Below are 12,804 nucleotides of genomic sequence, written 5' to 3'. Positions count from 1 at the left end.
CCACTCTTTGGATCCTTGGAGGAAAGCGTCAACATCTTGGAGGGGGGCATTGCTCGATCAGTCTGTCAGCATCTCAGGAGTCCTCAGGTGGTGGGTGCCAGCCCCTTCTCTTTGTTTATTCACCTTTTATAGGCAGAGGCAGGGCCTTACTCAGCAAGGGTTTGCTGCTTTGTTGCAAGAGCAAGACTGAGTCCATTGTTGACTCAGCAGGGGTTTGCTGTCCCTCGATCATGGCCTTACTCAGCAAGGGTTTGCCAGTCCATTGTTAGTGAGGGGAGTAAGGCCTTCAGTGCATTCCTCACCATCTCCTTATCTACAGCTGGAATGTTTTGAGACACCACGAGTCACCGGAGCCTGGACAGTCAATTTGCAGTTTCTGCAAAACTGCATGAATAGTCCTTTACAGGCACAGGCCAGTCAGTCCAGGTGAAAACAGCCCCAAAGCTCTTTATTTTGTATTTATAGGTGGCTGCTCCCAGCACCTTCCCCCCTGCTGCGGGACCAGCACCTAGTGTTAGAGAGGAAGAAAGAAGAGAGTGTGACTGTCAGGACAGGGAGAAGGCAGAGAAATCCTGCAGGCGTATCTCAGACCACCTGTGATGGGATCTGCTTGCCATGGAGCCTCAAGCTGCCTGTGAAGTGGGACAGGTCCCTGATGCCCAAGCCCACGAGAAGGTCCCCAGTGCAGCTGATCTTCCTGGGGTTGAGGCAGGTGGGGCCAAGACCTCAAGTGTCCCATACAGGTGTCCCCCCTTGGGGCAACGTGTCTCAGGTCAGGACTCTGCAAGGGAAGGACATGCTCTCTGGTGTGGAAAGGGGAGAGCCAGCCATCAGAGGGATCCCTCTGTCTTCAGCCAGGACTTTCATATCCCACATGGGAGGCCAGTTCTGGGTGCCCAGGCAGTCCCGTTGGGTGTTGGGGAGCTCCAGCTCCAGCCCAAAGCCAGCCTCCAGAACCTGCTTCACCTGTCTCACCAGGGCTGTAAGAGAAATGCCCTTTCCCCCAGGGCTTCCCTCAGTGGAGGGATGGGCCTTGCAGCCGCGGAAAACACCATCCACCCTTTTGGAGACAGTTACCAGGGGAGCTGCCTCTGCTGCTCTTGACGCTGCCTGTTGTTCTCAGCAATGTGCCTGAAGATGTTCCTCCATTCTTGACGCGGCTGCAGCCGTCTGAGGACCTGAACTGCTTGTGGGAAAAGGTGGCTGCAACCACAGGGAAACATCATCCCCCAGCCTCTGCCGGAGACCCCTCCTGCCTCGCTCCTTGTCCAGCCCCTGCACCCACCCGATCCTGCACGTACCCACCCTTTCACCCCACGGTGAGTTTGGGGCGTTGACTGTGGGGGGAGCCCAAGTCATGCCTATGTTAGGAGACATCAGAGGGTGTCCTGGGCAAGCCCAGGATGCAGGGACAGGGGTCCTGGACACCTTTGCAGGGTCACGCTGCTCAACTGCCCCAGGCTCTTGTCAGAGCCGGCGCACACTTACTCCGGCTGGAGTCTTTCCAGTAGGGCTGCTGCTGCCAGCTCCTCTGCTGGGAGAGGGTTTTCAGCCTCCTGTTGACCTCCTTTCTCCTGGCCTGGGCAGGAGGGTGGGGAGTCCAAGCGCCTCCAGTGACGAGTGCCTGCCAAGGAGGAGACTCTCTCAGCAAACCAGAGAGAAACAGAGGTGCCATTTCCCAGAGGATCTCTTGCAGGGAGCCAGGAGCCGGCAGATTCAGCACCGGGTGCCCGTCATCACGGCTGCTGACTGCTTTTGCCCCTCGCATCCTGCTGCTGGTCTCTCCTGACAAGGATGAGCAGGCAAAGCCCAGCCCTGCAGCTGGGTATCAGTCCTGCTCCCACCCCCTGGAGACCCTCCGCCATGGGTGCCCCGACAGAGAGGATCGCTAATTTACAGAGGTGGTGCTGATTTTCCATCTCTGGCTAGTGGAAGAAAATCTGCTCAAAATTAGATGGCTTAACTTTCAGTCCCTGGCATTCCAATTTGTGGAAGATACATGTTTTCACCAGTTCATAGCTTAGCAACAAATTAGGGTCAAGGGGAAAAGCTGGTAGCGGGCAAAAAAAAATCCCCAGGTGAATTTTTCTTGTCCTGTGTTCTGAGCCAAATTGTAGTTGCAACAGGAAGACTTTTTAATGTGTTTCATTATTTCTTACAGTAGAGTTTAACGCTGAGACATTGCAGTGCTAAACTTTGCTTAGATTTGCTTAAATTTGCTTAGATTCACTAATATTTCCTTAAAATTTTGATAAAATTTGCTTAGATTGTCTAAGATTTGCTTAATTATGCTAAAAGTTTCTAAAATCTGCTTCAATTGTCTTACATTTGCTTAGACTTCCTAAAATTTGCCAAAAAATGTTTAAATTTGCTAAGAATTTCTTTAATTTGCTTAGATCTGCTTATATTTGCTAAAATCTGCTTAGATTTCTAACATTTGCTTAAAATTTGCTTAGATTTACTAAAATTTGGTGCGGATATCCAACACTCTCTCCATGATGTTAACATAACATAACATCATGTCCATGATTTTACAACTCTGGTGAGGAAGCATAAGTGTTCTCTAAACCGTCAGAATCTTGGTAGGGAAGCCCAGGGGTGCTCTGTGATATCATGACCCTGGCAGAGAAGCCCAAGGGTCCTCCATGATGTCAGAACCCTAGTGGGGAAACCCAAAGGTCCTGTACAGCATCACAGTCATTCTGGGGAAACACATCAGATCCTCTATGACACCACAATCCTGTTGGGCATCCCAAGGATCCTCTATGACATCACAATCCTGGTGGCAAACCCCAAGGGGCCTCTATGATTTCACAGCCTTGGTGGGTAAGCCCAGGGGTCCTCTATGATGTCACAGCCACGGTGGGGAAGGCCAAAGGCCATCTCTGCTGTCACAACGACTGCAAAGGCGACCAAGTGTCCTCTATGATATCAACACTGTGGTGAGGAAACCTATCAGGATCACTATGATGTCACAAACCTGCAGAAGAAGCCCAAATGTTCTCTGTGAAATCACAATCCAGGCAGGGATCCCCAAGAGTCCTCTATGGCATGTCAATCCTGGTGGGGAAGCCCAAGGGTCCTCTATGATGTCACAACACTGGTGGGGATGCCAGGACTCTTCCATGAAATCATAACTGTTATGAGGAAACCCATCAGATCCTCTATGACATGAGAACCCCAGTGGGATGCCAAGGGTTCAGTATGACATCACAACCCTGGCAGGGAACTCCAGGAGTCCTCTATGATGTCACAGAGCTGGCAGAGAAGCCTGCGGCTCCTCTGTGAGGTCAGAAGCCTGGTGGGGAAGGTCAAGAGTCCTGTATGATGTCACAACCTTTTCCAGGGAACACAAAGAGTCTTCTATGACATCACAGCCATGGGGCAGAGGTCCAAGAGTTCTCTATAACATCACAACTCTGGCGGAGAATGTCAAGTTACCTCTTTGATGTTACAACACTAATAGACAAGCCCAAGTGTCCTCCATGATGTCACAAGCCTGGCAGGGAATCCTCTCCTATCCTCTGTGACATCACAGTGCTGATGGGGAACCCCAAGGGTGTTCCCTGATGTCACAACACTGACAGTGAAGCTGAAGAGACTTTCAGGATGTCACAAACCTGGCAGGGAAGCCCAAGGGATGTCAATGATGTCACAACACTGGAGTAGAAGGCCAATTACGTTCTATGATGTGACAGCCTAGGTGGGAGAGCCCAAGACTCCTCTATGCTATCACAACCCTTGTGAGTAATCCGAAGGGTCTTCTGTGATATCACAAGCCTGATGAGGAAGCCTAAGAATTCTCTAAACCACTAGAATCTTCATAGGGAAGCCCAGAGGTCCTCTGTGATGTCATGACCTTGGTGGAAAAGCCCAGGGGTCCTGTACAGCATCACAATAATTCTGGGGAAACACATCAGATCCTCTATGACATCACAATCCTATTGGGGAACCCCAAGGATCCTCTATGATGTCACAACCCTTATGGGGAAGCCCAGGGGTCCTCTATGACATCACAACCCTGGTGGAAAAGTGAAATAGTCCCCTATCATGTCACAGTACTGCTGGGGAACCCCAAGTGTCATCTATGATGTCACAAACACGGTGGCGAAGTGAAATAGTCCTCTATAATGTCACAATACTGGTGGGGAAATCCAAGTGTCATCTATGATGTCACAATCATGATTGTCCTCTATGATATCAACACTGTGGTGAGGACTTCTATCAGGATGATGTCACAAACCTGCAGAAGAAGCCCGAACGTTCTCTATGAAATCACAGTCCAGGCAGGGAATCTCAAGAGTCCTCTATGATGTGTCAGTTGTGCTGGGGAACCCCAAGGGTCCTCTATGATGTCACAAAACTGGTGGGGACGCAAGGACTCTTCCATGAAATTACAACTGTTACGAGGAAAGCCATCAGATCCTCTATGACATGAGAACCCCGGTGGGATGCCAAAGGTTCACTATAGCATCACAACCCTGGGAGGGAAGTCCAAGAGTCCTCTGTGATGTCACAAAGCTGGCAGAGAAGCCTGTGGCTCCTCTATGATGTCAGAACCCTGATGATGAAGCTCAAGAGTCCTTTATGATGTCACAGTTTTTGGAAGTAGGGCAAGAGTTCTCTATGACATCACTTTGATGATGCGGAAGCCCAGTTGTCCTCAGTGATGTCACAACCTCCTGCAGGGAACATGAAGAGTCTTCTATGACATCACAACTCTGGCAGAGATATTGAAGAGTTCTCTATGAAATCACAAACTTGGCAGGGGAAACCAAGGGTCCTGTATGATGTCACAACCCTAGTAGAAGGACCCAAGTGTCCTGTATGACATCAGCACTCGGGTGAAAACCTATAAAGACATTCTATGATATGACAGCCCTGGTGGTGAAACACAGGAATCCTCAGTCACAGTCCTGGTGGGGAACCCCAAGAGTGTTCTGTCATCTCACAGCACTGGCAGAGAAGCCCAAGGCTCCTCTCTGATGTCACAACCCTAGCAGAAAAGCCCAGGCTTCCTCTATGAAATCACACCTCTGGTGAGGAAACGTATCAGATCATCTACAACATAACAACCCTGGCAGGGAAGCCCAGGGGTCCTCTATGATTTCACATCCCCAGTTGGGAAGCCCAAGAATCTTGTATGATGTCACAGTCCTGGTGGGGAACCCCAAGGTTCCTCCATGACATCACAACTCTAGTGGGGACCTGCCAAGTTTCAAGGCAGGATTAACTTCCCAAAACCCCTTGGCTGCCCTTCCCTAATGGTGGCAGTCAGGTGCAGATGATGGTGCTGCAGGAATTGCTGCTTGGGATTGATTTTCAGCCTGCAGACTGATCGCTGCAGGAGGACGGGTGTGACTGTTGGTGCTCCCAGAGCGCGGGAGGGACTTGCGGAAGAGCTCATTGCTCATGAGCCATGAAAAGGCCAGCACCCTGCCAGTTCCTGGAGGAGGGAGTGCCCTTGGGTGGCAGAGAGGATGCGCAGGCATATTTGGGTTTTGGGACCCACTGGCTTTGCCTGGGCTGCAGGCGTGATCGATCCCTGGCCAGGATCGGAGCAGCCCTGACTTCACAGCCTGGTCCAGCCCCGTTGCTCTCCTTGATGTCTGCAGGCTCTTGGTGGCACCTCGGCATCAGACGGGGGTCGGAGCAAAGAGTGGTCCTTTGCGGCAGAGCTCTCCCAGCTGTACAGGAACATGAGCGCAGACCCCTCACCTCTGCCCACTTGTCCCTGCTGCTCTCTCACTGATGGTGCCTCTTCACTGGACGCCTGGATTTCTCTGGACTCACCTCAGCCGAACCCCTTCTGGTGTCCCTCCTACCAGCACCAACAGGGGCACTGCACAGCAGGAGACGATGCTTTTTAGAATAAATAATAAACACATCATGGCCAAAAGGAGCAAGTCCTTGGTTTTATTGGCTGTTTCCCTTGGGATATAACGCACAGAGCTGGGACCAGTGATGGATGTGAGAGAGAAGCTGCCAGAGACCTGCACTGCAGTGAGGGACACCTTTGTCCCAGCATCAGTCTGGTTTCCCAGCCAGGGCTGTCAACAAGGCTTCCATCCACCACAATGGGGACGTGCCAGTGAGACTTGAAGTGTGAAGGGTTGTCCTTGAGCTGGCTTGGGATGCTCCCCTGAATCAGGATGGACTGAGCAGAGGGGGAAGGAGGTGCTGGGAAGGATGGCTGTCCAGTGCTGGGCATGTCATGGAGGGCTGATGTGGTAGCACAGGCTGCGGGGCTGGAGCAGTGCTCCTCACCCCAGACCCCGGAGATGATAAAGGAGCGGAAAGTTGGAGCGGGGCTGGGTGGGAGAGGGAGTGGAAGGAATGTGATCTTAGTAGGGAGAAACACCTTTGGAATACTGTCTGGAATGTAGTCATGCTGGCTGAATACAGCAGATCCCATTAACGCCGATGTGGAGTCTGCCTTGGGTCTGCTCATGTTCAGTTATCACTGGAAATCACTGAAATCAGGAAAACATTGGTCAGTTTACTGAAAACTTTTAATTGTAATCAAAAAGTGACATAACAGGGCTGTAATGTATTCTTCAAATCATGCTGTTGACCATCTATAACTGATACCAGCTGCTTCTGCCAGACAATTAAAAAAAAAATTAAACTGGGAAAACTTCCACAGTACAGTGAACTTCACCCAAATAAATTTTAACAGTGGTTAAAAGTAAGATGTCCCAGTAAAACCTTTCATGTTGCAATGGTCACAACTCAATTCTGTACAAAATGTTCACTTTTATAAAGTTCTGATGTAAAAATCAAATAATCAAGCAGCAGCACTTTAAGTGCAGCACAGGGTCTTTCTTGTCATTACTTGCAATGCTTGAATTTGTTTGCATTTCAACAAAATTTAATAAGATGACTTAGGAATGAAGTAATTTTTAAATTATCTGTTCTATTTAGTGACAGAATTCACATTTTGGTCGTCCTTCTCTTTATCTCTTCTCTTCAATTTCTTCTTCTTGTGTTTGTGTTTTTGGCTGTTTTCCAATTCCATTTCTTTTCCAATGTGTTTCTTATGCTTCTTGTGTTTCTTATCCTTCTTGTGCTGCTTCTTCTCTTTTTTCTTTTTCTTGCTGTCTTCACTCTCTCCTGATCTGGCACTGCTGCTGTGCCTTCGAGTCTGGCTCTCAGAAGGGCTTTGACTATGGTTGTGGCTAACACTGGGGCTGCTTTGGCTTTCACTTCTGCTTGCTGCAGGCTGCTCAGATGCAGCAGGTGCTGCTAGATCCCCTTTCACCTGATCAACAGTCTTTGCTTGTGGCTCTTTAGGATTTTTCCCTGCAGCTTCCTCATCTTTAGCAGATACATTACTCTCATTGTCACTTTCATTGTAGTCTGGTACAAGCACAGCCTCATCAGTCTCCTGAGTTAGATCAGAAGAGAGCCCTGAGGAGCTGCTTACCTGAGGCTTAGGCTTGACAACTATTTTAATTTTTTGTCCAATTGCACTCTCTTTCTCATTTTTTACATCTGGTGATTCTTGTCTCAAAGGTGGTTTATTACCACCTGGCTCTTTCTCTTTATTGCTCTTTATTCCCGGTACATGCTTCTCTTTCTCGTTTCCTGCATTTTTATCTAGAGGTTTGTGTTCCTCCAATGTACGCTTGGAGTCGTGAGCAGCTTTGTGATCAGACTGCTTCTGCGCACGCAGAGAACTGTAGCTGCTCCTTTTGGCATCTCCAGCACCCTTTTTGTATGGCTCTGGTTGTTCGTCTCTCAGCTTACTTTTCTGTACTGATGTAGATTCTTTGTTTCGAGGAGGGGAGTCTTTTTGCCTTGCTAATTCACTCTTTCAATCTCCAGGCTTGGAACTAGAATGATCTCTGTTGCAATCATGGTCAGATTTTTTGTCTTGCTTAGGAGTAAAGTCTTTAGCAGTGGATCCACAGCCAGTATCATGTTTCTCTGAAGATCTGCTGTCTTTGGAAGATTGAGAAATAGTTTTTCCATTTCCTTGTTCAGTTGCACATTCCAAGTCATCTTTTTCATGTTGAACACTGCTCTTTCTCTTCTCAGAAGTGTCCTTGTCTGGCAAAGAACAATCCTGGTCTTTGGTTTTCCCTTTTTCATTTGACATTGAACTTTTTGAACTGTTTGTATCATGCTGGGAGCTTTCATAACTTGCCTCTTTTGTAGTTTTCTGTGTTTCCTCCAAAGGCTCCATTGCTTTTTCATTGTGTTTTACAGGGTTTGGTGGCTTAGCACTTGCAGTTTTGATAACACTCACAGGTTTTCCTATATTTGTGGGCACTGGGGTAGATTTAATGCCTTCCTCTTCATCCTCAGAGTCATCCATATCCCACTTTGACTGAGGGACCTGTATCATCATAATGACGTCTTCATCAGGAGCTGTTATATTATTATACTCCTCCACGGTCTTAATGACAGTTCGTTTTGTATCTGCCTTTTCTTCAGTCTTTCTAACGGGGCTTCCTCCAGCAGAACTAATGCTAAGAGTTAAAAAGTGTACATTAGTAACAGGTGAGATACACACACCACCATCTTTTGTAACATTTCATAAGATGACTTTTATTTCAATTCTAAATCTTCAGTCTTTTTTCAAAAGATGTTCAATTTAGGGAAGAGAAGAGAGAAAGGATGAGTCCACAAGCTAAGATCATGAGCAATCAATTAGTTTAGTGTCTTCCTACTCTACATTTAATTAACAAAGACACAAGATTATCAGATTGACTGTCTGATCATAGAATCACAGACTGGTTTGGGTTGGAAGGGACCTTAGAGATCATCCAGTTCCAAACCCCCTGCCATAGGCAGAGACACCTCACACTAGCCCAGGGCAGAGACACCTCCCACTAGCCCAGGTTGCCCAAAGCCTCATCCAGCCTGGCCTTGAACCCCTCCAGGGATGGGGCATCCACAGCTTCTCTGGGCAACCTGGGCCACTGCCTCACCATCCTCATAGTAAAGAATTTCTTTATAATATCTTGTCTAAATCTGCTCTCTTCCAGTTTAAATCCATTACCCCTCATACTGTCACTGCATGCCCTTGTAAAAAGTCTCTCCCGTCTCTCCTGTAGGCCCCCTTCAGGGACTGGAAGGCCGCTATAAGTTCCCCCCCGAGCCTTCTTTTCTCCGGGTTGAACAGCCCCAACTCTCCCAGCCTGTTCTCACAGGGGAGGTGCTCCAGCCCTCTGATCATCTTTGTGGCTCTTCTCTGCACCCGCTCCAACAGCTCGACATCATTCTTGCATCGGGGGTCCCAGAAATGGACACAGTATTCTAGGTGGGGTCTCATGAGAGCAGAGTAGAGGGGGAGAATCACCTCCCTCCTTTTGCTGCAGCCCAGGACATGGTTGGCTTTCTGGGCTGCAAGCACACACTGCCGGCTCATGTTCAGTTTTTCATCTACCAACACCCCCAAATGCTTCTCCTCAGGGCTACTCTCAAGCCATTCTCTGCCCAGTCTGTATTTGTGCTTGGGATTGCCTCGACCCATGTGCAGGACCTTGCACTTGAACTTCATGAGGTTGGCTTGGGCCCACCTCTCAAGCCTGTCCAGGTCCCTATGGATGGCATCCCTTCCCTCTAGCACGTCAACTGCACCACACAGCTTGGTGTCGTCACCAAGTGATCTGGTAATTCCTTCATGTTCTCCTACCAATGGTAGGTAAATTAGATATATTCTTGTTTCAGCATGTAAGCAAGCAATTATGGAGAGGTGTACACAACCAAAGTTTTATTCTCATGTCCCAGTGTTCTTTAGAAAAATGTACATTTTCCAAACTTTTTAGACTATCAAGACACTACCTTAAGACCCCAGCAATGTCTTAAATGTTTTGAGTATGCTTTGTCCTACTTCTTTATAGGCTGAAATATAAGTAATAACAGCTCCACACTAGATCACTTTTTTTTTTTTTTTTTTTTTTTTTTTCACATGTCACATAATGGAACATAGAAGGGAGATCTCCAAGGTAAGTGCTAAAAAATTTGGTACTGAGCTGCAAGCAGTGTAGCTGTCTGAACATGGCACTGTGCTCAAAGCTAAAATCAGTACAGTATATTGGCAACCAAGCTGCTATTTCTGCAAGCTATAATTTCCTGTCATACTGACCAAAGAAGATCATTACAGTACCATGCCGTTTTTAAAATGCAAAATATTGCACAGCATATATGTGCCTGTTATCCTTGCCTTTAGCAGGAAGCTGGATTTGAAGAAAGACATAGAGGGGACTCCTCCAAGACTCAACACGTAATAAATAAGAAGAGGGGAAAAGAAGTCCCAGAATTAAGGGTCAAACATGTCACCAATGAATTAACCTTATTAGCTTTCTGTGCAGTACAGACTGCTTGTTTTCTTTAACGAAATTTTATTTTGACCCAACTACATTTTAACAGGAAAGATCACAAATTACTCACACATTTAGCATGGATTTAACTGTTACGGTGACTTTATGTTAGTCACCATAAAGAATTTTATTTTTTTTTTGGGGGGGGGCGGGAGGTGGGCAGCAGAGGAAATAAAGAACAGGAAAAAAAAAAAGATGAAGTACCTGGTGTAATCAACAAGAGCTGAACTAGATCCATCAGCTGTTGTTACTTTTCTTCTTACTTTCCCCTTTGCTTCTTCTTGTTTAACTTTGCTGCTGCTCGGCTCAGGTTTCTCAACAGGTTCTTTTGCAGGTGGCACATTTTCTCCACTCACAATCTTTTGGCCAGTTTCTTGGTGAAGTTTAATCTTTTTTGTGGGGTTGTTAAGAATAGCAGATTTATCTTTTTCTGGAGTTCTCTCTCCTTTTTCACCATCAGGCTCAGTCTTCCCCTTTGACGATGTTTTTGATTCAGTAGTTTCTGCTTTAGAGGCCTTTATGGAAGTGGCTTCACGTTCTTCATCAACCATTTCACCTACTTTTCTTTTTCTTTTTTCAGGTTTTGCGTCAGCAGATTTGCTTTTTTTAGCAGGTGGTCCAAACCTATCTGGTGACAAGCTCTTTCTGTTTACTGGAGGTGGAGGTTGAGTGCCAACAGCATAGCCCTTGTAAAAGTTTTCATACCATTCTCTATAGTTCCTTTCCCATTCTCTGTATCTTTCCTTTTCAAATGGATCTCTGAAGTCAACAGATCTGCCATGGTAAGCTTTCATATCATATGGTGGAACATCTCTGGATCTGTTAAAATGCTCCGTTCCTCCTACTCCTTGAGGTATAGTCTGTTTAGTGGGAGACTGGCCTCTGAATACTGGAGACCTTGATCGTGCATGGTGTCTTCTGTATGGGGGTGACCTTGACCTTGACCTTGAACAGTGATAACCATGTGACCTTGACCTGGAACCATAGTTACAACTCTTCCCTTTGCCTTTTCTTGGATACGGTGGTGATGGTGAGTAGGAACGAGAACGGAAATGAATAAATGATCGAGAGTATGAGCGAGAGCTGGAAGAACCTGATCTTGACTTGGAGTAGGTATACAGACTTCTAGAGTAAAATGAAGCCCTAGAGGGAGACTTGGACCTTAAAAAAAACACAACAGACAAAAATAAAAATGAAGTTAATTCAAAACAGTCATTCTCCCCAGTTTTTTTCCTCACAAAGTTGGCTTGGTCTTTTTTTTTCCTCTCCATATGTTTATGTCAAAGCTTCTTTCAGCTGCTGACATAATGCCACTGCAAACTGAAGAACTTGATAACATGTAAAAGTTTCCACTTACAAGACAGAAGAGCTGCTGCTTCATTAGTGTAAAAACATCAGGAAGGGTAAGTCTATTTCCACTCACAGCTAGCATGTGAACTACCATAGCTATTGATTGATGTGAGGTAGTGTATACTGGCCTCTACTGGTAGGTGAATGCGCACATTTTTCATTACTCGTAGTTACATGCAGTGCACATCATTTTTGTTGCAGTAAGATGCAAAAAGAGTAAGTTTTAATGTATACAGAACAGTGTCAAATAACAAGAAAACACAAGTCAGCCTGAAGAGAGTAAAGCTCAGTTTTAAAATGCCAGCTTAGTCTGTTTAACTTCACTACTTATTTGGCAATTTGTAAAGGATGCAAAATACCAGTACTGCAATCTCACACACAGGACTATTTCACACACACTTCTAGCCAGATGGCCTAGCAAAATCTTGTACATACTTCTGGCTCTAATCAAGGAGAGTGACTGCATTTCAAGAAAAATCCTACCTAAAAGCTTCTAAACTCAGCCTCTAGTAATATGACTCAATGCCATTACTCTAGGAAAGACACGGACAGCATTACTAATAGAGAACTATTCAGACTCCTGCCCAAGTGACTTATTTGGAACAGAAAACATCAGCTACCCTGAGTTTTTCTTCACAAATTTTTATTTTATTATTTTTTAAAGAATCATTTCACATTATTCCACATATATTCATCACCATCCCTCCTTAAAGTCCTTCACTAATTTAAGATTTCCCTCATCTTTTGGTTCCTAAGAAAAAATTTGACAGTGTCAACAAAATACTTGTGAAAGTCACGAGTTTGCAGTCCAGGTTAAAATCTCTCTGCGTATTCACCTGAGAGACAAATGAAGACAATTTCTCTCACGCATCTCCTCCAAAGTGCTTTGAACCTCATGAATGGCTGCGATCTGAATAGGGAGATGCAGAAAATCCAGCAACTACACCAATTCAGTTTCTAGCCTCCTCATGGCTGTCAGGAGGTGAAGGATGTCACTGCAGAGAAGCTTCAGTAAAAGAGAGCCCTGTTCCTTAACAACTGCTGCCCAAATACAACTATCAGTCAACTGTCATCTCTGACACATTTGAGCTCATAACCTACTGTCCTGGGTTCAGCTGAGACA

General features: G+C 46.3%; 1 protein-coding gene across 1 annotated transcript; it reads right to left on the bottom strand.

Moving 5' to 3' along the window:
- Positions 1-6,916: 6,916 nt before the first annotated feature.
- LOC104466332 (E3 ubiquitin-protein ligase RBBP6-like) lies at positions 6,917-11,492 on the bottom strand (the record flags this gene model as incomplete). Its single annotated transcript, XM_010079715.1, is given in 2 exon segments — positions 6,917-8,474; positions 10,536-11,492. Coding segments are annotated over 2 exon segments (2,515 nt in total), but the record flags the coding sequence as incomplete, so codon positions are not given.
- Between the last annotated feature and the right edge of the window lie 1,312 nt (positions 11,493-12,804).

The sequence above is a fragment of the Pterocles gutturalis genome, unplaced genomic scaffold (assembly GCF_000699245.1).
Source record: "Pterocles gutturalis isolate BGI_N339 unplaced genomic scaffold, ASM69924v1 scaffold18329, whole genome shotgun sequence".
Classification (NCBI taxonomy): Eukaryota; Metazoa; Chordata; class Aves; order Pterocliformes; family Pteroclidae; genus Pterocles; species Pterocles gutturalis.
This window is presented reverse-complemented; position numbering and strand designations above follow the sequence as displayed.